Source organism: Bufo bufo, chromosome 9 (genome assembly GCF_905171765.1).
Source record: "Bufo bufo chromosome 9, aBufBuf1.1, whole genome shotgun sequence".
Taxonomy (NCBI): Eukaryota; Metazoa; Chordata; class Amphibia; order Anura; family Bufonidae; genus Bufo; species Bufo bufo.
Window position 1 is genome coordinate 7180465 of NC_053397.1, and position 23878 is coordinate 7204342.

General features: G+C 44.2%; 2 protein-coding genes across 2 annotated transcripts; both read right to left on the minus strand.

The window, feature by feature from the left end:
* Nucleotides 1-441: 441 nt before the first annotated feature.
* On the minus strand, nucleotides 442-1380 carry LOC120979350 (olfactory receptor 5V1-like). The gene has a single exon (XM_040408059.1). The coding sequence runs from the start codon at nucleotides 1378-1380 to the stop codon at nucleotides 442-444; it is 939 nt and encodes a 312-aa protein (XP_040263993.1).
* Nucleotides 1381-13551: 12171 nt separating this feature from the next.
* Nucleotides 13552-14490, minus strand: LOC120979353 (olfactory receptor 50-like). Its single transcript, XM_040408062.1, has one exon. It carries the CDS (start codon nucleotides 14488-14490, stop codon nucleotides 13552-13554), a length of 939 nt encoding a protein of 312 aa, XP_040263996.1.
* Between the last annotated feature and the right edge of the window lie 9388 nt (nucleotides 14491-23878).

The following is a 23878-nucleotide window of genomic DNA, read 5'->3' on the forward strand; positions in this document are numbered from 1 at the left end:
TTATCAATGCATGGTGACAAAGGACCTGGAATAAATACACAGAGGACATTGTGATTAGCAGTTAAAGATAGTAGCAGGGTATAGAAATGGTAATACCACTCTGGGGTATTACACATCCTGTCATTATAGCCTATAATTTAACCCTCTAACCTTACACTAGTAGCAGGCCCAAGTGTAAAAAATTAAAATAACTGCTCCTCAATCCTCCATCTCCAGCCAGGACATGAGGGCTCAGCACTTGCATTTCTCTGCCTCCTTCCTGTCTTTATCAGCGAACAAGGGTGAAGTGACTCTTGGGCAAATTCCTCCTCCACTGCAACAATGAGAGGGTGAGCATGGTACTTTCATAGGAAAGACAGATGGAACCTCCTGTTCATGTGCCTCCAAAGAGCTGATAGTGTTTGTCTATATAGGAAGTCTATAATAAGTCCTGGGCAGGAGTCATGTGCGTCTTCTTGTACCATCTATATGTAACGTTCTTCTCAGTGCGACTTTCAGGTCTTTGTTCCTTAGGCTGTAGATTAAGGGGTTTAGTAAGGGGGTGATTAGTGCATATATCACAGTGACTACTTGGTTCAATGTAAGAAGATTACTTGTGTTAGGAACAAAGTAGATAAAAGTTATTGATGCGTAAAATATAAAGACCACAGTCAGATGAGACGTACAGGTGGAGAAAGCTTTACGTTTTCCATCACTGGTGCGAATTTTAAAGACTGTGCTAAAAATTCTGACATACGGGTAAAATGTGGCAACAAAGGCTGCAACACTCAGAAGACCCCCAACAACTATTAAGAGTAGAACATTGATGGAAGTATCAGTACAAGAAATCTGGAGCAAATGGGGCAGATCACAAAAGAAATTCTGGATGAAGTTGGGACCACAAAATGTCAACCTTCTTAAACATAAAGTGTAAATGATGGGCACGAGGAGACCATAAGACCAAACCAAAGACACCATCTGAGTACAGGTACTCCAAGACATGATCTGAGAGTAGTGGAGAGGGCGGCAGATGGCTACATACCGGTCATAGGACATGGAGGACAACAAGTAAATCTCAGAGCTTCCGAAATAGATGACAAAGAACATTTGTGCTATGCAGTCTGAGAAGGAGATGGACCAATGATGGGTGATGAGGTGAAAGAGCATCTTTGGGGCAGTGACCGATGAGTAGGACATGTCCAAGAATGCTAAGTTTCCAAGAAAGAAATACATGGGTGTGTGAAGATGAGCACAAGTAAGAACTAGTAGGATGATAAGAAAGTTGGTCAAGAAGGTCATCAGGTAGATGAGGAGAAAGATGATGAAGAGGACATAACTGATCTTATGATTATCCGATAGACTCATGAGAAGAACGCTGGAGATCGTTGTTTGGTTCTTCATCATTTTAATGCGTTTCCTCCCAAAAGTTTCCAAATGAATAAAACTGATGACAACAATGAAATATTAGGAGACATTGATGGAATATAGAACCACGGAGGGTGAATGTATAAAATATCTGATACTAACAACTAATGGTTTCCTTCATTTTAAAGTCATTGGTTCTCCCAGGAGCTGAAGCCACAGAAGCCCAGACCTCTGCTCTGCACATTCAGGAATAATGTAATCGGGTCTCAGGACGCTCAATTTCATGGTTGTTTATAGTTGAGGATTTTACAGTTTAATTTAACCAGTGAAGATCCATAATGCAATTAAATGGGTTATCCTGGAAATAATATTAATGACCTATCTTCAGTATAGGTCATCATTATCAGGGTCTGACACCTTGGACCCCCGCCGATTAGCTGTTAGGAGAGGCCAGGAGCTCTGTGAACACTGAAGGCTCTTTCTAGGCCATGTGACGTCACCGTACATTGGTGACATGGCCTAGTAGCAGCTCAGCCCCATTGAAGTGAATAAGGCTGAACTGCAATACCGAGCTCAGCCACTATACAATGTGCAGCGCTGTGCTTGGTGAGCTGCCGGGAGCTGGACGCTGCAACTCCCTGGAACAGCTGATCAGTGGGGGTGCCGGGACTCGGACCCATGCCAATGTCTTAATGATGATCTATCCTCATCGTTATCCATTTCTGAATAACCCCTTTAATCATTTTGAGGGTAATGCATGGACAGCAAAAGTCCTTTGTGGAAGAAATGTATGTTTGGCCCTTCTCTCCAGAGCAGTCTTCTCTTGTATTTCCAGTAAATATGAGCCATGAAATTCAGAAGTTTAGTCTCTTACATCAGACATCATATAGTAGACGACAACCTGTTTCTAACAAACTAGAACCAGCCCTGCACCCCCCATGGATCCAGAGACCCCCAGTCATTGCTCCAATATTCTACTAGATTTATTTCAAGCTGACAGTTTAGGAGGGGGTGGGGGGTGTCCTTTCTCCAGGAATGTGTACCGTCTGCTGCAGCCAGTGGCAGCTGAAGGATAGAACTGAGCATGTGCGTCCACCTCAGGTAGCAGGACAGAGTAATTAGAAAAAGAGCGAACAGCAGGTGGCGCTATACAGATAGCTTTCAGTGAATAACGCAGTATTTATTATATATTTTACTAAAGGGTTGCCACCTTAACCACAAAAAATACCAGCCACGTGTTCACCGGCACAAAGGGTGTTGTTGTGGGGGCTTGGCTTAGCACGCTGTTATTTGACACCAATGGTTTGATCATATTTTGAACTTTGCATCCTTTTTTTTTTTTTTATAAATTTTTTTTTCCGGTTGTTTTCAAAGTGGTTGTGCAGTGGTTTAATATTGACGACCTATGATCAATATCAGATTGGTGGGGTTCCGACTCCCTGCCCCCCTGCCCATCAGCTGCTTGAAGGGGTAGTAGCACTTCTGCGAGCGCTGCTTCCTCTTCACACTGGCTGCTCGTCGCCTCCTTTGTGGCGGCGGCGGTGCGGTGTAATTACAGTACATTCACTAGAATGGGATGAGCGGTTCTAATTACAAAGGAGAGAACGCGCCGCTACCCCTTGAAACTGTTGAAAGTAGTGGTTTCCTGGGAGTCAGATCCCCGCCACTGAGGACAGGGCATCAATACTGAGTCACTGCGCAACCCCTTTAATATAAAATCATGCTCCGGCCTCACGTGTGAACAGGTGTGATGATTGAGCTGTTATGGAGATACAACACAAAGCCAGCAACGACACCATCCCCTGCACCTATTTCACTGCTGCCCTGAGCCGTGTGGCCCTATGCAGGAGCCCAGTTTGCTCTGGTTTGTTATACTGGTTGGTCTGTAAAAATAATAGGAGACTGTGACGATACCGCAACTCGCAGCCCCACCTGACGTCACACTACCTCGGGATCATGCAGTACGGTTTCGTTACTGGTTATCAAGAGGTGACGTTACGTCCTCCCTGGGAGTACGTAACGTCAGCTTGTCACAGTATACACAGACACCTCCTGTCCACATGGGCACAGGGAGGGAGAGAGGGTGGACTGGGACAAAAAATAGGCCCGGGCATTTTTGACTGAGCAGCCCAATCACATGACCCCCAACCGGCCCCACCCTCTTGCAGTCTAGGAGCGGAGCCAAAACCGGAAGCACAATTGAGGGGCAGGGCCAGCCACCAGTAAGATAGGAAGGCTTCAGCCAACACACAAGCTTTGCAACAACCAACATTCAGACCTTGCAACAATATAGGAAGCTACAGAAAAGTCTTATAATATAATACATATTATATATATATATATACACTCACCTAAAAAATTATTAGTAACACCTGTTCTATTTCTCATGAATGCAATTATCTAGTCAACCAATCACATGGCAGTTGCTTCGATGCATTTAGGGGGGTGCTCCTGGTCAAGACAATCTCCTGAACTCCAAACTGAATGTCAGAATGGGAAAGAAAGGTGATTTAAGCAATTTTGAGCGTGGCATGGTTGTTGTTGCCAGACGGGTCTGTCTGAGTATTTCACAATCTGCTCAGTTACTGGGATTTTCACGCACAACCATCTCTTGGGTTTACAAAGAATGGTGTGAAAAGGGAAAAACATCCAGTATGCGGCCGTCCTGTGGGTGAACATGCCTTGTGGATGCTAGAGGTCAGAGGAGAATGGGCCGACTGATTCAAGCTGATAGAAGAGCAACGTTGACTGAAATAACCACTCGTTACAACCGAGGTCTGCAGCAAAGCATTTGTGAAGCCACAACACGCACAACCTTGAGGCGGATGGGCTACAACAGCAGAAGACCCCACCGGGTACCACTCATCTCCACTACAAATAGGAAAAAGAGGCTACAATTCGCACGAGCTCACCAAAATTGGACTGTTGAAGACTGGAAAAATGTTGCCTGGTCTGATGAGTCTCGATTTCTGTTGAGACATTCAAATGGTAGAGTCCGAATTTGGCGTAAACAGAATGAGAACATGTATCCATCATGCCTTGTTACCACTGTGCAGGCTGGTGGTGGTGGTGTAATGGTGTGGGGGATGTTTTCTGGGCACACTTTAGGCCCCTTAGTGCCAATTGGGCATCGTTTAAATGCCACGGGCTACCTGAGCATTGTTTCTGACCATGTCCATCCCTTCATGACAACCATGTACCCATCCTCTGATGGCTACTTCCAGCAAGATAATTCACCATGTCACAAAGCTCGAATCATTTCACATTGGTTTCTTGAACATGACAATGAGTTCACTGTACTAAAATGGCCCCACAGTCACCAGATCTCAACCCAATAGAGCATCTTTGGGATGTGGTGGAACGGGAGCTTCGTGCCCTGGATGTGCATCCCTCAAATCTCCATCAACTGCAAGATGCTATCCTATTAATATGGGCCAACATTTCTAAAGAATGCTATCAGCACCTTGTGGAATCAATGCCACGTAGAATGAAGGCAGTTCTGAAGGCAAAAGGGGGTCCAACACCGTATTAGTATGGTGGCACTAATAATTCTTTAGGTGAGTGTCTATATATATATATATAATACCATGCTTATCAGAGGCAGAGCAGACAGATGTAAACGAGCGCTGGTCTGTCGGGTACTAGTGCAGTATGCATCAGCCTGCTCAGATGACCAACGCTCGTTTACATCTGCCTGCTCGGCCTCTGAGCAGGGCAATGAGAGGGAGGAGCTACCTCAACATGTGCATCGGGCATAACGGCCGTGCCCGGGAAATGGAATAGCGGCCGTGCCCGGCCGAACACAATCAGGCTAACCAGGGGTCAAGTCCTGGGTGAGTTCCCACACTTTTTTTCTCAAGTGCCTCCGCATGATGTCACAGCGCGCGGCATTCGCAAATGGCAGGGGAGGTCGGCTGGAGCAAGCAAGTACTGTATTTTTTGCCCTATTAGACGCACCGGCCCATAAGACGCACATAGGTTTTAGAGGGGGACAAGAAGAAAAAATAAAATTTCATTACACCTCAAGTCAGACCACCAATCAGACTCCCAATGTTAATCAGACCTCAGCTAACAGCCCCAATAAGATCCCCAATGTTATTAAGACCCCAATAAGACCTCAGATCAGACCCCAATATGAATGACCCCCAATCAGACCTCAGATAACAGCCCCATGCCTCTCATCAGCCCCCCAGTAGCCTCTCATCAGCCCCCTGCGCCTCTCAACAGCCCACTGCCTATAATATATGAAAAAAGAAAAACCACTTACTTCTCCTGCTCCTGGACGCAGACGCTCCTTCTCCTGCTGTCGGCTGTGCTGTGACGACGTCACAGAGCGACTCACTCCTGTGCGCAGCCTGCAGAGCCGACAGCCGAGGACCAGGAAGCGGTGAGTACAAAGCATTCACCGCTTCCTGGTGCTTTTGCCCTGAAACTTTGGGAACGGCGTTCCTGCCATGAAAAAAGTGCAGGAACGCCGTTCCCACCCGTTCCTCCTCGACTCGAGCCCTGAGACGGCCCGGCCCATCGGGCAAATGTTCGGTCTGCCCTATGGCCAGTCTGGCCCTGCACGCTACACTCGCTCACAACCCTGACAAGCTGAGAGGGCCTTTTCACTGCCCCAGTGAGACAGCGCCCTGCCAGCCCGGTAGACCGCCACCAGTTCCTCGTTAGATATAAGCCCGGTCTGCTAGCGGGATTATAGAGGTAAGAAACCAACCCGGGTGCCGTATAACGTTATGCCAAGACACGGACGGATTCGTTATCAATATACAAGAACAGAGCAAGATTAATTTATATATTTAATTGCCTTAAGGGCGCACTAGACATAACACTATACACACAGATATAAACAATGGTCGGATGTGCAAATACAGATGGTGGTACAATCAGCAAATGAAAGTCAGTTACTGGATATGTAGGTGGTTCTTGAAAGCTGTAGTCACATGGGGGCAGTGATGTCAGCAGAGTTTCCCATGGTCCCTCCAAACACAGGGCGTGACCCCCTTCAGAGAAAGACAATGGCCTCTCTTCTGCATGGGCACTTTAAGGGCCCAGGCACATGAACATTGTGCTTAGCAGTTCGTATTTAACGGATCTGTTCCGTTTTTTGTTTCTGTATATACTCCGTTTCCATTCCTCCGCAATAATATGTCCATATTGTTTCCATAGGTCATCCTTTTTTTGCGGATCGGAAGCAGGAACTAGTCACAATTTTGGACTCTTCCCCTTTTTCACACCCCCTATATAAGTTTGTCATGTGATTGTCCAGACTCCATTTTATTCAGCTTTTTGCAGCATTGAGGGCTCTGTTAGAAGTCGGTGATTTGATGGAATTGGTGTCTCACTTTGGCTATCTGTTGTACCATGGCTGACGACTTCGAGGAAGAGTTCCTCCTGTGCTGGCTGCTTTCTCGGCACGATGTACAGCAGCCAACTCTGCTGACCAACGAACCGAACAGGAGGAGGCAGTGGGTTCACCCAATTGTCTCTCAGCGCACAGGAAGGGCCACTTGCACACGCTGTACATGGATTTGCGACAGCATTCTGAGAAATTTTATGGGTTTTTTCGTATGTCTGTGAACAGTTTTGACATTTTGTTAGCGTCTCTGTGCCCTGGCCTCACCTACCAGGACACAAATATGAGGCATTGCATTTCTCCAGAGGAACTGCTCATCGTTACGCTCAGGTATGTATATTTATTACTATGTATCTAAATAATGTGTTCATATTATTTTGTATATTAATTGTGTAACACTAGCTTTGTGTAAATATCTGGGGTCATTAATAGAACTGTTGTAAAGTAGGTTTAAAGAGTACACCAAATGCTTGAAATAACTTCTTTATTAACTTCAACTTTTCTTCATATATAACACTGCCGCCTCGGCAGCAGATAGTCCATGTACAAAACACGTGTTGAAAAGATATCACAAGATGGCGGTATGCATAAGATGGTGGTTCAACTGTTCAATCTTGTCATTCAACATAAAATGGTGGATATATTTCTCTCTTGAGTATCTGTACTCTCACTTTAAGTTATTTAAGCACTTTATGATCTCTCTGAGAGGTATATCTGAGGTCTAACTAATAGTTCTACTTGCTGAATTTGGTTGCAATTTGCAGTATGCGGTTAGCTGTAACTATTTGCAGATTGGTTGAATATGATCTGGTATAATTGTATGCAATTTGGATTGCAATACGAAATTTGAATGGTTGCAATTGTTTGTATCGTATTTGTAGTTTTCAATTGGTGGAACTGTAGGTAAACACATATATAACTGGTTCAGTATACAGTTCTAATCACGATACTAACAGTAGGAACATTATATAACTGTTCTAAATACCTATTTTGGCCTCTCTGCTTCCATAAAACACAGCTCTTAGTGGAGTGAATGTCTGTTCAGCTTCTCTCTCTGGTGAAATGATTCTAGCAGCTCCTGCTAGGGGAATTTCCCACACAGGCTGTGTGTGAGGCTTGCTGTGATTGGCCAAGACTCCTGCTGTGTGTGAGGCTGGCTGTGATTGGTCAAGACTCCTGCCCAGCAACAACAGTTTAACTCTATGCTTCCTGTTGTTTTTGCCGTGTCATTGGGCTTACCACACATCCAAACAATGAATCTTAAAGGCATATTATATTTTCTGCTTCTGTGAACACAATATATATAACAGTTGCATGACATCCAAACATGAAGTCACTGTAAGTAACTCTGCTTTTGTCTTTAACACACAAACATAGGAACTGTATTAAGGTTATTGTCAGGTCTAGCTGTATACACATATAAGCTATGTTAGCAACCTAGGACAGGTCTTAGCTGGCCAGCTACACTCCGGTAAGACGATTCCAAATACTCCTCAAGTAACCCTACTCTCTGTTATATTGGGCTCCTTGGCTCAAGTTAAGAAAGGGGTGTAAGCATCTAAAGGGTGAGGTTATTGATGGTAAGTATGTGTCACTGAGGCTGCTGCTCTCAGTGATGTAAATCCCGGAGGTAAATGGCAACCAGTGATGTTAGATTGCTGAGTTTGTGGTAGCTGGAACTTGGGTCCGGGATTTAGGAGTGACTGAAGAGTTTGGGTGGGAAGGTCACTCCCATACTCCATCTCCTGTGTTACCACCTCACCCAGCTGGAAGCTAATTTAAAAGACACACTGTCAGTATGTGTTTGGTGTTGGTCTGCAGAGGACTTAGGAGCATTCCTCTCCACAGTGTTCCTGAGAAGGGAAAAGACAAGATTCTGCACAAAGGTGACTCCTGTATTTTTCCTGTTTAACAATTGAACTGTTATATGACACATGAGGGCTGAAGATAAGTGCTTTATGTGACTGAACTTTGATGGGCTGAAGCCAAGCCATCCTGTTGGACCAAATTTGAGTTGTGTTTTTTCCAATAAAACCCTTATGTTGCATCCAATCCTGCCGACTGCCTACCATTTGTACAGCTAATCTCCACAGGGGTTATAAGGCATTTTGCAGCCAGAATGGCAATTCCCAGGCATTGGAAAACCAAACTTCCACCCACCCTCTGTGAGTGGGCTAGGGAACTTCAGTATATTTTACATATGGAAGAACTGATAGCGGATCCACAGGAGAGGTCAGAGATATTTATGAACAGATGCTACCCCCTGCTCACCTTCCTGGATTCTCCTGAGTGTCGGAACATGCTGTGACCCTTTATAGCATGTACAGATCATGTGATCATGACCTTTCTCCACACATGACTTCCCTGTCTCCCTCCCCATCTCCTCCTTTTTTTTTTTATAATTTTTTATTAATTTTAGCATCCTAAAAATAACGGGAAATTAGAAGATAGATTTCATTGCAGTTAGCACAGTTTATTATCTACAAAATGGCTGACTCAGTATATAATTACACACCGCTGCGTGCCGGAGCGCAGAACGAGCAGTCCTGATTTACATCATTATTTGTTGCAATATCTGTATGGGTCCTGCGTGACCCCATGGAATGCTTGTTCAATTATTTGATGGTTCTCATATGTCAAAAATACTTAATAAAACAGAGTAAACATAAATAAGACTGCTATATTGTACATATAAGGCTCTGTTCACACGTGTTTTGGGCCTGCTGGTATTTCTCCATGGTGCCGTCATTTTGCCTAGAAAAAGAGGCCTGCTGCATTATAGATCAAGTCTTCAAAGCAAATATGATTATTGCCTAATTAGCACTGCCGTGCTTTCTTGTCATCAACGTTACAGCGGCTGCTCTGTTGAACTTACCCGGTGGGCTGATTCCGCCTCCAGCTGCTATCCTCTGGCTAGGCCCTGTCTGTCCCTCCACGCTGGCTGATGCCAGTTGGCTGTCAAGGCCACTCCTCCTTCACCCTAAACTTCACCAGCCAATAGCTGCCTAAGGCTACTTTCACACTAGCATTTTAGTTTTCCGGTATTAAGATCCGCCATAGGGTCTTAATACCGGAAAAGAAAAAGCTTCCGTTTTGTCCCCATTCATTGTCAATGGGGACAAAACTGAACAGAACGGAAGCTCCAAAATGCAATTCCATTCCGTTTAGATGTATTCCGAGACCAGAGAGTAAACCGCAACATGATGTAGTTTACTTTCTGTCCTGGGATGTGGAGCAAGACAGATCCGTCATGACCCCCAATGCAAGACAATGGGGAAGGATCCGTTTGCCACAATAGAAAACAGATCCGTTCCCCATTGACTTTTCATTAAGTTCATGACGGATCCGTCTTGGCAATGTTAAAGATAATACAACCGGATCCGTTCATAACGGATGATGATGGTTGTATTATCAGTAACGGAACCGTTTTTGCTGGACCTTGCCGAATCCAGCAAAAATGCTAGTGTGAAAGTAGCCTAACCTGTGGTACTTCAGACATCTTTCCTAATGGGAAGGTGCCTGAGCAATAAGGTTCCTTAGTGTGCTAAGTCCTCTGTAAAGGTGTTCTGTTCTGCTATCTGGCTGTGTACCAACCTATGCCTGTTTTCCCGTATTGACCCTTTGCTGCCTAACCTCGGACCTATTATCGTATTGCATGTCCTCTGCCAGGCCTGACCTCGGCCTGTCCCTGACTATGATTTTGCTTCACCCCTTGTTGCCCTCTGGTGTCTCTGAAGGGTGAATACGAGGACACTGCCAGGATAACGCCCTGTAGGATTAGCCCAAAGCCAACACTTTGGTTCCTCACATCAACCAACCACATAATTATTACCACTAATTGTACATATAAATAGTACTGCTATACTTCATATAGTGTACACACGTAGACATACACATTGAACACATATTTACACATACATTCTTTTTTACACACTGTATACTGTATACACATCACACACAGATATATAAACATTACACACATGTAGATATTACATACACGTATACACATCCCATACATATAGATATAAATACATTAGACATATGTAGACATATCACACACACTTATAGATATATGGACTTTACACACATATACACATTAGGCTGTGTTCACATGAACAGTTTTAATTTTCTTTGTTTTGCTCTTTGGTAGGACAATGAAAATCACGGAAACTCCATTTCCGTCATACAGCGACTGACAGACCGCACTGACTATAATGGTGGTCCCAGCCTTACATTTTGCCAGACACAATATTACATGTGATGCGCCAATTGTTTGGCTTTTTTACAGATTCTGAATGAAATGCTGTAAGGGAGCCTCTGACAGGTGTGAACATAGCCTAACACACATATACACATTACACACTTACCTTACATCATCTGTCACTGTCTGCAGGGTCGGCTAGATGGTTGCATCGAGGACATGAGCTTGTACTTTCCTCTCCCACTTTGCTGTTCATAGCAGCCAATCACAGAGCAGCTTTCATTCTTTAAGAGCAGGATGCAAAGTGAAAGCTGTGCTGTGATTGGTCATTACAGACAGTTTGCTTCCTTGTTAGTACAGAGCGGGGCCCCAGAGCAACAGCATTAGGAGGTGGTGGCTGAATGTGTAAGGTGTGGAAAGAGCTAGACTTGTGTGAAATGTATATAGTCATCCATGGGCACAGTCGTCATAGTTGTTATTTTGTGGGACCCGTCCCTGTAGTGGACATATTGGTTTTGTCTGTTCCTTTTCAGGGATAGAAGAAGGGGGCCCAGAAATCTTTGTATTGTTTGCTGTACTGATGTGCAGCGTCCTGCTGCTGAGCATCGGTTCACTGCAAAATTGGTCCAAATGTATTTTTTTTACATTATATGCATTTATTATTATTTTTAAAGCGCCATTCATTCCATGGTGCTGTAGATATCAGGAGCGGTGCACATACATAATGCAGACAATTGCAATAAGCATGAACAAGATGAGTTGCAAACTGTTACAGATAAATAGAGGGTTCTGCCCGTGAGGGCTTAAAATCTACAAATTTACTGTATACACTGCATGCAAGGTGTTACTAGGCTGTATACACATCCACCACTCGATGGAGCTGGTGTCAGTCTCTATATAGGGAGGGGTGAGAACATTCTAGTCAGTCTACTGCAACATGTGAGTCTAAGGAGACCGAGCACATGTTAAGAATCCAAGCTGAAAGTAAAGCCAGCCCTGCATCAGGCACCTGCAAGGACAGAAAAGAACGTCATATACTTGGGAAAGCATGCCAGATGTAAAACGAGGAGGTGTAGAGAGAAGTTCTTTGGAGTATTGCTTTCTGAAAAGGACCGCTGAGTCTCCATAGCCACACGTGGAGTTTAAAGTCTTGAGGAGCAGATTTTACATCTGCATAGGAGAAACTATCCATATTGTGGAAGTGTACATTGCAAGTATGGCAACCTGTCCAAAAAAGGTGCATAGTCTGATGTTGGGGTCCACCCTGAGGATGCAGGAGAGAACGGAAAAGCCTGCAGTGCAGGGGAGGGCAGCAGAGATGGTAGCATCGGGGAAGAATGGGGGGAGAGGCTAAGGAGGGGGAGCGAGGAAAGGTAAGTACTATGTTAAACATCTACCAAGTTTAGTACCATGGGCTAATTAGAGGAATCGAACCTAGAACCCCCAAATAAATGTCGAGGCAAGAGAACACAATTTCTCGGCAATCCAATAATTCAAAATACATCTGCAGCGGGACGACCCCCCAGGGCCAAATGTGTCCCAGGTTTTTAGGAATGCCGAGTGGTGTGGGGCGGCCCTAATAGTCTCTGTGTGTGTGTTACAGTGCTCCTACCTGGATACCGACGATTCCCAGGGTTTGGCTCTGAGGCAATAAAGGGGAGAATAATGGTGGAGGTGGAGAATAAGTCAAGTCCAGACTTTATAGCGTTCAACAGCTTTACTTGAATAACTTGCATCCGTACAATATTCAGGCTCTGTCTTTGTTCCAGGAGGTTTAGGCATAAACTGGCAGGCGAACTTGAATATTCTACTTTCTCTTTCTCTTAGGACTGTTCTGGTACCTCTGGAGTGAGATGCCTTTGGCAGTTGACCCCCTCGCAATATTCTGTCTGTAAATTGATATGGAGTCAGGGTGCTTTTTGAGCTGCTTCCCTCTGGAGGGACTTCCCCTCACTGCTACATCTTTACACATCTGCATTTGACACTAGAAACACCCAGACTGACTAGACACGTCTTGCTGCCCCCCCCCCCCCCCCCCGGTAGGAAATGGGACTAGCCCAGTTCTACCCAAAAGGGGGAGAATGTAATGGTAAGTTCCATTCTATCTAAAGATCTCTCTCCCATATATCAGCTGCCATCTGCTGGTGAACCAGGCACATTACATGTACAAAACAGTTTCATAGCAACATTATGGTGACAAAGGACCTGGAATAAATACACAGAGGACATTGTGATTAGCAGTTAAATATAGCAGCAGGGTATAGAAATGGTAATACCACTCTGGGGTATTACACATCCTGTCATTATAGCCTATCATTCAACCCTCTGACCTTCCTTTCTTTAAACCCATTGTTGTACCTAAAAAGTAGCAGGCCCTAGTGTAAAAATAACTGCTCCCCAATCCTCCATCTCCAGCCAGGACATGAGGGCTCAGCACTTGCTTTTTTCTGCCTCCTTCCTGTCTTTATCAGCGGACAAGGGTGAAGTGACTCTTGGGCAGATTCCTCCTCCACTGCAACAATGAGAGGGTGAGCATGGTACTGATCCAACTGTTCATGGGAAAGACAGATGGAACCTCCTGTTCATGTGCCTCCAAAGAGCTGATAGTGTTTGTCTATATAGGAAGTGTATAATAAGTCCTGGGCAGGAGTCATGTGCGTCTTCTTGTACCATCTATATGTAAAGTTCTCCTCAGTGCGACCTTCAGGTCTTTGTTCCTTAGGCTGTAGATTAAGGGGTTTAGTAAGGGGGTGATTACTGTATATATCACAGTGACTACTTGGTTCAATGTAAGAAGATTACTTGAGTTAGGAACAAAGTAGATAAAAGTTATTGATGCGTAAAATATAAAAACCACAGTCAGATGAGACGTACAGGTGGAGAAAGCTTTACGTTTTCCATCACTGGTGCGAATTTTAAAGACTGTGCTAAAAATTCTGACATACGGGTAAAATGTAGCAACAAAGACTGCGACACCAGAAACCACCCCAACAACTATTAAGAGTAGAACATTGATGGAAGTATCAGTACAAGAAATCTGGAGCAAATGGGGCAGATCACAAAAGAAATTCTGGATGAAGTTGGGACCACAGAATGTCAACCTTCTTAAACATAAAGTGTAAATGATGGGCACGAGGAGACCATAAGACCAAACCAAAGACACCATCTGAGTACAGGTGCTCCAAGACATGATCTGAGAGTAGTGGAGAGGACGGCAGATGGCTACATACCGGTCATAGGACATGGAGGACAACAAGTAAATCTCACAACACCCGAAATAGATGACAAAGAACATTTGTGCTATGCAGTCTGGGAAGGAGATGGACCAATGATGGGTGGTGAGGTGAAAGAGCATCTTTGGGGCAGTGACCGATGAGTAGGACATGTCCAAGAATGCTAAGTTTCCAAGAAAGAAATACATGGGTGTGTGAAGATGAGCACAAGTAAGAACTAGTAGGATGATAATAAAGTTGGTCAAGAAGGTCATCAGGTAGATGAGGAGAAAGATGATGAAGAGAACATAACTGATCTTATGATTATCCGATAGACTCATGAGAAGAACGCTGGAGATCGTTGTTTGGTTCTTCATCATTTTAATGCGTTTCCTTCCAAAAGTTTCCAAATGAATAAAACTGATGACAACAATGAAATATTAGGAGACATTGATGGAATATGGAACCACGGAGGGTGAATGTATAAAATATCTGATACTAACAACTAATGGTTTCCTTCATTTTAAAGTCATTGGTTTTCCCAGGAGCTGAAGCCACAGAAGCCCAGACCTCTGCTCTGCACATCCAGGAATAATGTCATCGGGTCTCAGGAGGCTCAATTTCATGGTTGTTTATAGTTGAGGATTTTACAGTTTAATTTAACCAGTGAAGATCCATAATGCAATTAAATGGGTTATCCTGGAAATAATATTAATGACCTATCTTCAGTATAGGTCATCATTATCAGGGTCTGACAACTTGGACCCCCGCCGATTAGCTGTTAGGAGAGGCCAGGAGCTCTGTGAACACTGAAGGCTCTTTCTAGGCCATGTGACGTCACCGTACATTGGTGACATGGCCTAGTAGCAGCTCAGCCCCATTGAAGTGAATAAGGCTGAACTGCAATACCGAGCTCAGCCACTATACAATGTGCAGCGCTGTGCTTGGTGAGCTGCCGGGAGCTGGCCGCTGCAACTCCCTGGAACAGCTGATCGGTGGGGGTGCCGGGACTTGGACCCATGCCAATGTCATAATGATGATCTATCCTCATCGTTATCCATTTCTGAATAACCCCTTTAATCATTTTGAGGGTAATGCATGGACAGCAAAAGACCTTTGTGGAAGAAATGTATGTTTGGCCCTTCTCTCCAGAGCAGTCTTCTCTTGTATTTCCAGTAAATATGAGCCATGAAATTCAGAAGTTTAGTCTCTTACATCAGACATCATATAGTAGACGACAACCTGTTTCTAACAAACTAGAACCAGCCCTGCACCTCCCATGGATCCAGAGACCCCCAGTCATTGCTCCAATATTCTACTAGATTTATTTCAAGCTGACAGTTTAGAAGGGGGTGGGGGGTGTCCTTTCTCCAGGAATGTGTACCGTCTGCTGCAGCCAGTGGCAGCTGAAGGATAGAACTGAGCATGTGCGTCCACCTCAGGTAGCAGGACAGAGTAATTAGAAAAAGAGCGAACAGCAGGTGGCGCTATACAGATAGCTTTCAGTGAATAACGCAGTAGTTATAATATATTTTACTAAAGGGTTGCCACCTTAACCACAAAAAATACCAGCCACGTGTTCACCGGTACAAAGGGTGTGGTTGTGGGGGCGTGGCTTAGCACGCTGTTATTTGACACCAATGGTTTGATCATATTTCGAACTTTGCATCTTTTTTTTATTTTTTAAATAAAACTTTATTTTCTGGTTGTTTTCAAAGTGGTTGTGCAGTGGTTTAATATTGACGACCTATGATCAATATCAGATTGGTGGGGTTCCGACTCCCTGCCCCCCTGCCCATCAGCTGCTTGAAGGGGTAGTAGCACTTCTGCGAGCGCTGCTTCCTCTTCACACTGGCTGCTCGTCGTCTCCTTTGTGGCGGCGGCGGTGCGGTGTAATTACAGTACATTCACTAGAATGGGACGAGCGGTTCTAATTACAAAGGAGAGAACGCGCCGCTACCCCTTGAAACTGTAGAAAGTAGTGGTTTCCTGGGAGTCAGATCCCCGCCACTGAGGACAGGGCATCAATACTGAGTCACTGCGCAACCCCTTTAATATAAAATCATGCTCCGGCCTCACGTGTGAACAGGTGTGATGATTGAGCTGTTATGGAGATACAACACAAAGCCAGCAACGACACCATCCCCTGCACCTATTTCACTGCTGCCCTGAGCCGTGTGGCCCTATGCAGGAGCCCAGTTTGCTCTGGTTTGTTATACTGGTTGGTCTGTGAAAATGATAGGAGACTGTGACGATACCGCACCTCGCAGCCCCACCTGACGTCACACTACCTCGGGATCATGCAGTACGGTTTCGTCACTGGTTATCAAGACGTGATGTTACGCCCTCCCTGGGAGTACGTAACGTCAGCTTGTCACAGTATACACAGACACCTCCTGTCCACACGGGCACAGGGAGGGAGAGAGGGTGGTACACGCCTCCTTCGTGTGACACAACACTCGCTCACAACCCTGACAAGCTGAGAGGGCCTTTTCACTGCCCCAGTGAGACAGCGCCCTGCCAGCCCGGTAGACCGCCACCAGTTCCTCGTTAGATATAAGCCCGGTCCGCTAGCGGGATTATAGAGGTAAGAAACCAACCCGGGTGCCGTATAACGTTATGCCAAGACACGGACGGATTCGTGATCAAGATACAAGAACAGAGCAAGATTAATTTATATATTTAATTGCCTTAAGGGCGCACTAGACATAACACTATACACACAGATATAAACAATGGTCGGATGTGCAAATACCGATGGTGGCACAATCAGCAAATGAAAGTCAGTTACCCGATATGTAGGTGGTTCTTGAAAGCTGTAGTCACATGGGGGCAGTGATATCTGCAGAGTTTCCCATGGTCCCTCCAAACACGTTACAGGGCGTGACCCCCTTTAGAGAAGACAGTGGCCTCTCCCCTGCATGGGCACTTTAAGGGCTCAGGCACATGAACATTGTGCTTAACAGTCCGTATTTAACGGATCCGTTCCCTTTTTTGTTTCCGTATATACTCCGTTTCCATTCCTCCGCAAAAATATGTCCGTATTGTTTCCATATGTCATCCGTTTTTTGAAGATCGGAAACGGAAGTGGAAGCAGGAACTAGTCACAACTTTGGACTCTTCCCCTTTTTCACACCCCCTATATAAGTTTGTCATGTGATTGTCCAGACTCCATTTTATTCAGCTTTTTGCAGCATTGAGGGCTCTGTTAGAAGTCGGTGATTTGATGGAATTGGTGTCTCACTTTGGCTATCTGTTGTACCATGGCTGACGACTTCGAGGAAGAGTTCCTCCTGTGCTGGCTTCTTTCTCGGCACGATGTACAGCAGCCAACTCTGCTGACCAACGAACCGAACAGGAGAAGGCAGTGGGTTCACCCAATTGTCTCTCAGCGCACAGGAAGGGCCACTTGCACACGCTGTACATGGATTTGCGACAGCATTCTGAGAAATTTTATGGGTTTTGTCGTATGTCTGTGAACAGTTTTGACATTTTGTTAGCGTCTCTGCGCCCTGGCCTCACCTACCAGGACACAAATATGAGGCATTGCATTTCTCCAGAGGAACGGCTCATCGTTACGCTCAGGTATGTGTATTTATTACTATGTATCTAAATAATGTGTTCATATTATTTTGTATATTAATTGTGTAACACTAGCTTTGTGTAAATATCTGGGGTCATTAATACAACTGTTGTAAAGTAGGTTTAAAGAGTACACCAAATGCTTGAAATAACTTCTATATTAACTTCAACTTTTCTTCATATATAACACTGCCGCCTCCGCAGCAGATAGTCCATGTTCAAAACACTTGTTGAAAAGATATCACAAAATGGCGGTATGCATAAGATGGTGGTTCAACTGTTCAATCTTGTCATTCAACATAAAATGGTGGATATATTTCTCTCTTCAGTATCTGTAATCTCACTTTAAGTTAGTTAAGCACTTTATGATCTCTCTGAGAGGTATATCTGAGGTCTAACTAATAGTTCTACTTGGTGAATTTGGTCGCAATTTGCAGTATGCGGTTAGCTGTAACTATTTGCAGATTGGTTGAGTATGATCTGGTATGGTTGTTTGCAATTTGGATTGCAATATGGAATTTGAATGGTTGCAATTGTTTGTACACTGCGTGCAGAATTATTAGGCAAATGAGTATTTTGACCACATCATCCTCTTTATGCATGTTGTCTTACTCCAAGCTGTATAGGCTCGAAAGCCTACTACCAATTAAGCATATTAGGTGATGTGCATCTCTGTAATGAGAAGGGGTGTGGTCTAATGACATCAACACCCTATATTAGGTGTGCATAATTATTAGGCAACTTCCTTTCCTTTGGCAAAATGGGTCAAAAGAAGGACTTGACAGGCTCAGAAAAGTCAAAAATAGTGAGATATCTTGCAGAGGGATGCAGCACTCTTAAAATTGCAAAGCTTCTGAAGCGTGATCATCGAAAAATCAAGCGTTTCATTCAAAATAGTCAACAGGGTCGCAAGAAGCGTGTGGAAAAACCAAGGCGCAAAATAACTGCCAATGAACTGAGAAAAGTCAAGCGTGCAGCTGCCAAGATGTCACTTGCCACCAGTTTGGCCATATTTCAGAGCTGCAACATCACTGGAGTGCCCAAAAGCACAAGGTGTGCAATACACAGAGACATGGCCAAGGTAAGAAAGGCTGAAAGACGACCACCACTGAACAAGACACACAAGCTGAAACGTCAAGACTGGGCCAAGAAATATCTCAAGACTGATTTTTCTAAGGTTTTATGGACTGATGAAATGAGAGTGAGTCTTGATGGGCCAGATGGATGGGCCCGTGGCTGGATTGGTAAAGGGCAGAGAGCTCCAGTCCGACTCAGACGCCAGCAAGGTGGAGGTGGAGTACTGGTTTGGGCTGGTATCATCAAAGATGAGCTTGTGGGGCCTTTTCGGGTTGAGGATGGAGTCAAGCTCAACTCCCAGTCCTACTGCCAGTTTCTGGAAGACACCTTCTTCAAGCAGTGGTACAGGAAGAAGTCTGCATCCTTCAAGAAAAACATGATTTTCATGCAGGACAATGCTCCATCACACGCGTCCAAGTACTCCACAGCGTGGCTGGCAAGAAAGGGTATAAAAAAAGAAAATCTAAGGACATGGCCTCCTTGTTCACCTGATCTGAACCCCATTGAGAACCTGTGGTCCATCATCAAATGTGAGATTTACAAGGAGGGAAAACAGTACACCTCTCTGAACAGTGTCTGGGAGGCTGTGGTTGCTGCTGCACGCAATGTTGATGGTGAACAGATCAAAACACTGACAGAATCCATGGATGGCAGGCTTTTGAGTGTCCTTGCAAAGAAAGGTGGCTATATTGGTCACTGATTTGTTTTTGTTTTGTTTTTGAATGTCAGAAATGTATATTTGTGAATGTTGAGATGTTATATTGGTTTCACTGGTAAAAATAAATAATTGAAATGGGTATATATTTGTTTTTTGTTAAGTTGCCTAATAATTATGCACAGTAATAGTCACCTGCACACACAGATATCCCCCTAAAATAGCTAAAACTAAAAACAAACTAAAAACTACTTCCAAAAATATTCAGCTTTGATATTAATGAGTTTTTTGGGTTCATTGAGAACATGGTTGTTGTTCAATAATAAAATTAATACTCAAAAATACAACTTGCCTAATAATTCTGCACTCCCTGTATGGTATTTGTAGTTTGCAATTGGTGGAACTGTAAGTAAACATATATACACTCACCTAAAGAATTATTAGTGCCCCCATACTAATACGGTGTTGGACCCCTTTTGCCTTCAGAACTGCCTTAATTCTATATGGCATTGATTCAACAAGGTGCTGATAGCATTCTTTAGAAATGTTGGCCCATATTGATAGGATAGCATCTTGCAGTTGATGGAGATTTGAGGGACGCACATCCAGGGCACGAAGCTCCCATTCCACCACATCCCAAAGATGCTCTATTGGGTTGAGATCTGGGGACTGTGGGTGCCATTTTAGTACAGTGAACTCATTGTCATGTTCGAGAAACCAATTTGAAATGATTCGAGCTTTGTGACATGGTGCATTATCCTGCTGGAAGTAGCCATCAGAGGATGGACACATTTTCTTATTCTGTTTACGCCAAATTCAGTCTCTACCATTTGAATGTCTCAACAGAAATTGAGACTCATCAGACCAGGTAACATTTTTCCAGTCTTCAACAGTCCAATTTTGGTGAGCTCGTGCAAATTGTAGCCTCTTTTTCCTATTTGTAGTGTTGATTAGTGGTACCCGGTGGGGTCTTCTGCTGTTGTAGCCCATCCGCCTCAAGGTTGTGCGTGTTGTGGCTTCACAAATGCTTTGCTGCATACCTCGGTTGTAACGAGTGGTTATTTCAGTCAACGTTGTTCTTCTATCAGCTTGAATCAGTCGGCCCATTCTCCTCTGACCTCTAGCATCCACAAGGCATGTTCGCCCACAGGACGGCCGCATACTGGATGTTTTTCCCTTTTCACACCATTCTTTGTAAACCCTAGAAATGGCTGTGCGTGAAAATCCCAGTAACTGAGCAGATTGTGAAATACTCAGACCGGCCCGTCTGGCACCAACAACCATGCCACGCTCAAAACTGCTTAAATCACCTTTCTTTCCCATTCTGACATTCAGTTTGGAGTTCAGGAGATTGTCTTGACCAGGAGCACCCCCCTAAATGCATTGAAGCAACTGCCATGTGATTGGTTGACTAGATAATTGCATTAATGAGAAATAGAACAGGTGTTCCTAATAATTCTTTAGGTGAGTGTATAACTGTTTTCAGTATACAGTTCTAATCACGATACCAACAGTAGGAACATTACATAACTGTTCTAAATACCTATTTTGGCCTCTCTGCTTCCATAAAACACAGCTCTTAGTGGAGTGAATGTCTGTTCAGCTTCTCTCTCTGGTGTAATGATTCTAGCAGCTCCTGCTAGGGCAATTTACCACAGAGGCTGTGTGTGAGGCTGGCTGTGATTGGCCAAGACTCCTGCTGTGTGTGAGGCTGGCTGTGATTGGTCAAGACTCCTGCCAAGCAACAACAGTTTAACTTTGCTTCCTGTTGTTTCTGCTGTGTCATTGAGCTTACCACACATCCAAATAATGAATCTTAAGGGCATATAATCTTTTCTGCTTCTGTGAACACAATATATATAACAGTTACATGACATCCAAACATGAAGTCACTGTAAATAACTCTGCTTTTGTCTTTAACACACAAACATAGGAACTGTATTAAGGTTATTGTCAGGTCTAGCTGTATAAACATATAAGCTATGTTAGCAACCTAGGACAGGTCTTAGCTGGCCAGCTACACTCCGGTAAGACGATTCCAAATACTCCTCAAGTAACCCCCACTCTCTCTTATACCGGGCTCCTTGGCTCAAGTTAAGAAAGGGGTTATAAGGCATTTTGCAGCCAGAATGGCAATTCCCAGGCATTGGAAAACCAAACTTCCACCCACCCTCTGTGAGTGGGCTAGGGAACTTCAGTATATTTTATATATGGAAGAACTGATAGCGGATCCACAGGAGAGGTCAGAGATATTTATGAACAGATGCTACCCCCTGCTCACCTTCCTGGATTCTCCTGAGTGTCGGAACATGCTGTGACCCTTTTTAGCATGTACAGATCATGTGATCATGACCTTTCTCCACACATGACTTCCCTATCTCCCTCCCTATCTCCTCCTTTTTTATTCTCATAATTTTTCTGGGTTTATATATAAGACACATTAACATCCCAAAAATAACGGGAAATTAGAAGATAGATTTCATTGCAGTTAGCACAGTTTATTATCTACAAAATGGCTGACTCAGTATATAATTACACACCGCTGCGTGCCGGAGCGCAGAACGAGCAGTCCTGATTTACATCATTATTTGTTGCAATATCTGTATGGGTCCTGCGTGACCCCATGGAATGCTTGTTCAATTATTTGATGGTTCTCATATGTCAAAAATACTTAATAAAACAGAGTAAACATAAATAAGACTGCTATATTGTACATATAAGGCTCTGTTCACACGTGTTTTGGGCCTGCTGGTATTTCTCCATGGTGCCGTCATTTTGCCTAGAAAAAGAGGCCTGCTGCATGTTCGCATTATAGATCAAGTCTTCAAAGCAAATATGATTATTGCCTAATTAGCACTGCCGTGCTTTCTTGTCATCAACGTTACAGCGGCTGCTCTGTTGAACTTACCCGGTGGGCTGATTCCGCCTCCAGCTGCTATCCTCTGGCTAGGCCCTGTCTGTCCCTCCACGCTGGCTGATGCCAGTTGGCTGTCAAGGCCTCTCCTCCTTCACCCTAAACTTCACCAGCCAATAGCTGCCTAAGGTTACTTTCACACTAGCATTTTAGTTTTCCGGTATTGAGATCCATCATAGGGTCTCAATACCGGAAAAAAATCGCTTCCGTTTTGTCCCCATTCATTGTCAATGGGGACAAAACTGAACAAAACGGAGCGCTCCAAAATGCAATTCCATTCCGTTTAGATGTATTCCGAGACCAGAGAGTAAACCGCAATATGATGTAGTTTACTTTCCTTCCTGGGATGTGGAGCAAGACAGATTCGTCATGACCCCCAATGCAAGTCAATGGGGAAGGATCCGTTTGCCACAATAGAAAACAGATCCGTCCCCCATTGACTTTTTATGGAGTTTATGACGGATCCGTCTTGGCAATGTTAAAGATAATACATGTGGATCCGTTCAGATGGTTGTATTATCAGTAACGGAACCGTTTTTGCTGGACCTTGCCGAATCCAGCAAAAATGCTAGTGTGAAAGTAGCCTAACCTGTGGTACTTTAGGCATCTTTCCCAATGGGAAGGTGCCTGAGCAATAAGGTTCCTTAGTGTGCTAAGTCCTCTGTAAAGGTGTTCTGTTCTGCTATCTGGCTGTGTACCAACCTAGGCCTGTTTTACCGTATTGACCCTTTGCTGCCTAACCTCGGACCTATTATCGTATTGCATGTCCTCTGCCAGGCCTGACCTCGGCCTGTCTCTGACTATGATTTTGCTTCACCCCTTGTTGCCCTCTGGTGTCTCTGAAGGGTGAATACGAGGACACTGCCAGGATAACGCCCTGTAGGATTAGCCCAAAGCCAACACTTTGGTTCCTCACATCAACCAACCACATAATTATTACCACTAATTGTACATATAAATAGTACTGCTATACTTCATATAGTGTACACACGTAGACATACACATTGAACACATATTTACACATACATTCTTTTTTACACACTGTATACTGTATACACATCACACACAGATATATAGACATTACACACGTATATATTACATACACGTATATACATCCCATACATATAGATATAAATAAATTAGACATATGTAGACATATAACACACACTTATAGATATATGGACTTTACACACATATACACATCAGGCTGTGTTCACATGAACAGTTTTTATTTTCTTTGTTTTACTCTGTTGTAGGACATTTCCGTCATACAGCGACTGACAGACCCCACTGACTATAATGGTGGTCCCAGCCTTACATTTTGCCAGACACAATATTACATGTGATGCGCCAATTGTTTGGCTTTTTTACAGATTCTGAATGAAATGCTGTAAGGTAGCCTCTGACAGTGTCACGAGGGTATCAAGAGCCACGTCTGACTCCGTTATACCCGGGGTCAGGAAGTCGCAGCGGGTGGCTGCGCGCTCTATATCTAAAGATCACGTTGTTTTTTAGTGATTGTTTTCTGTGTTTGCCT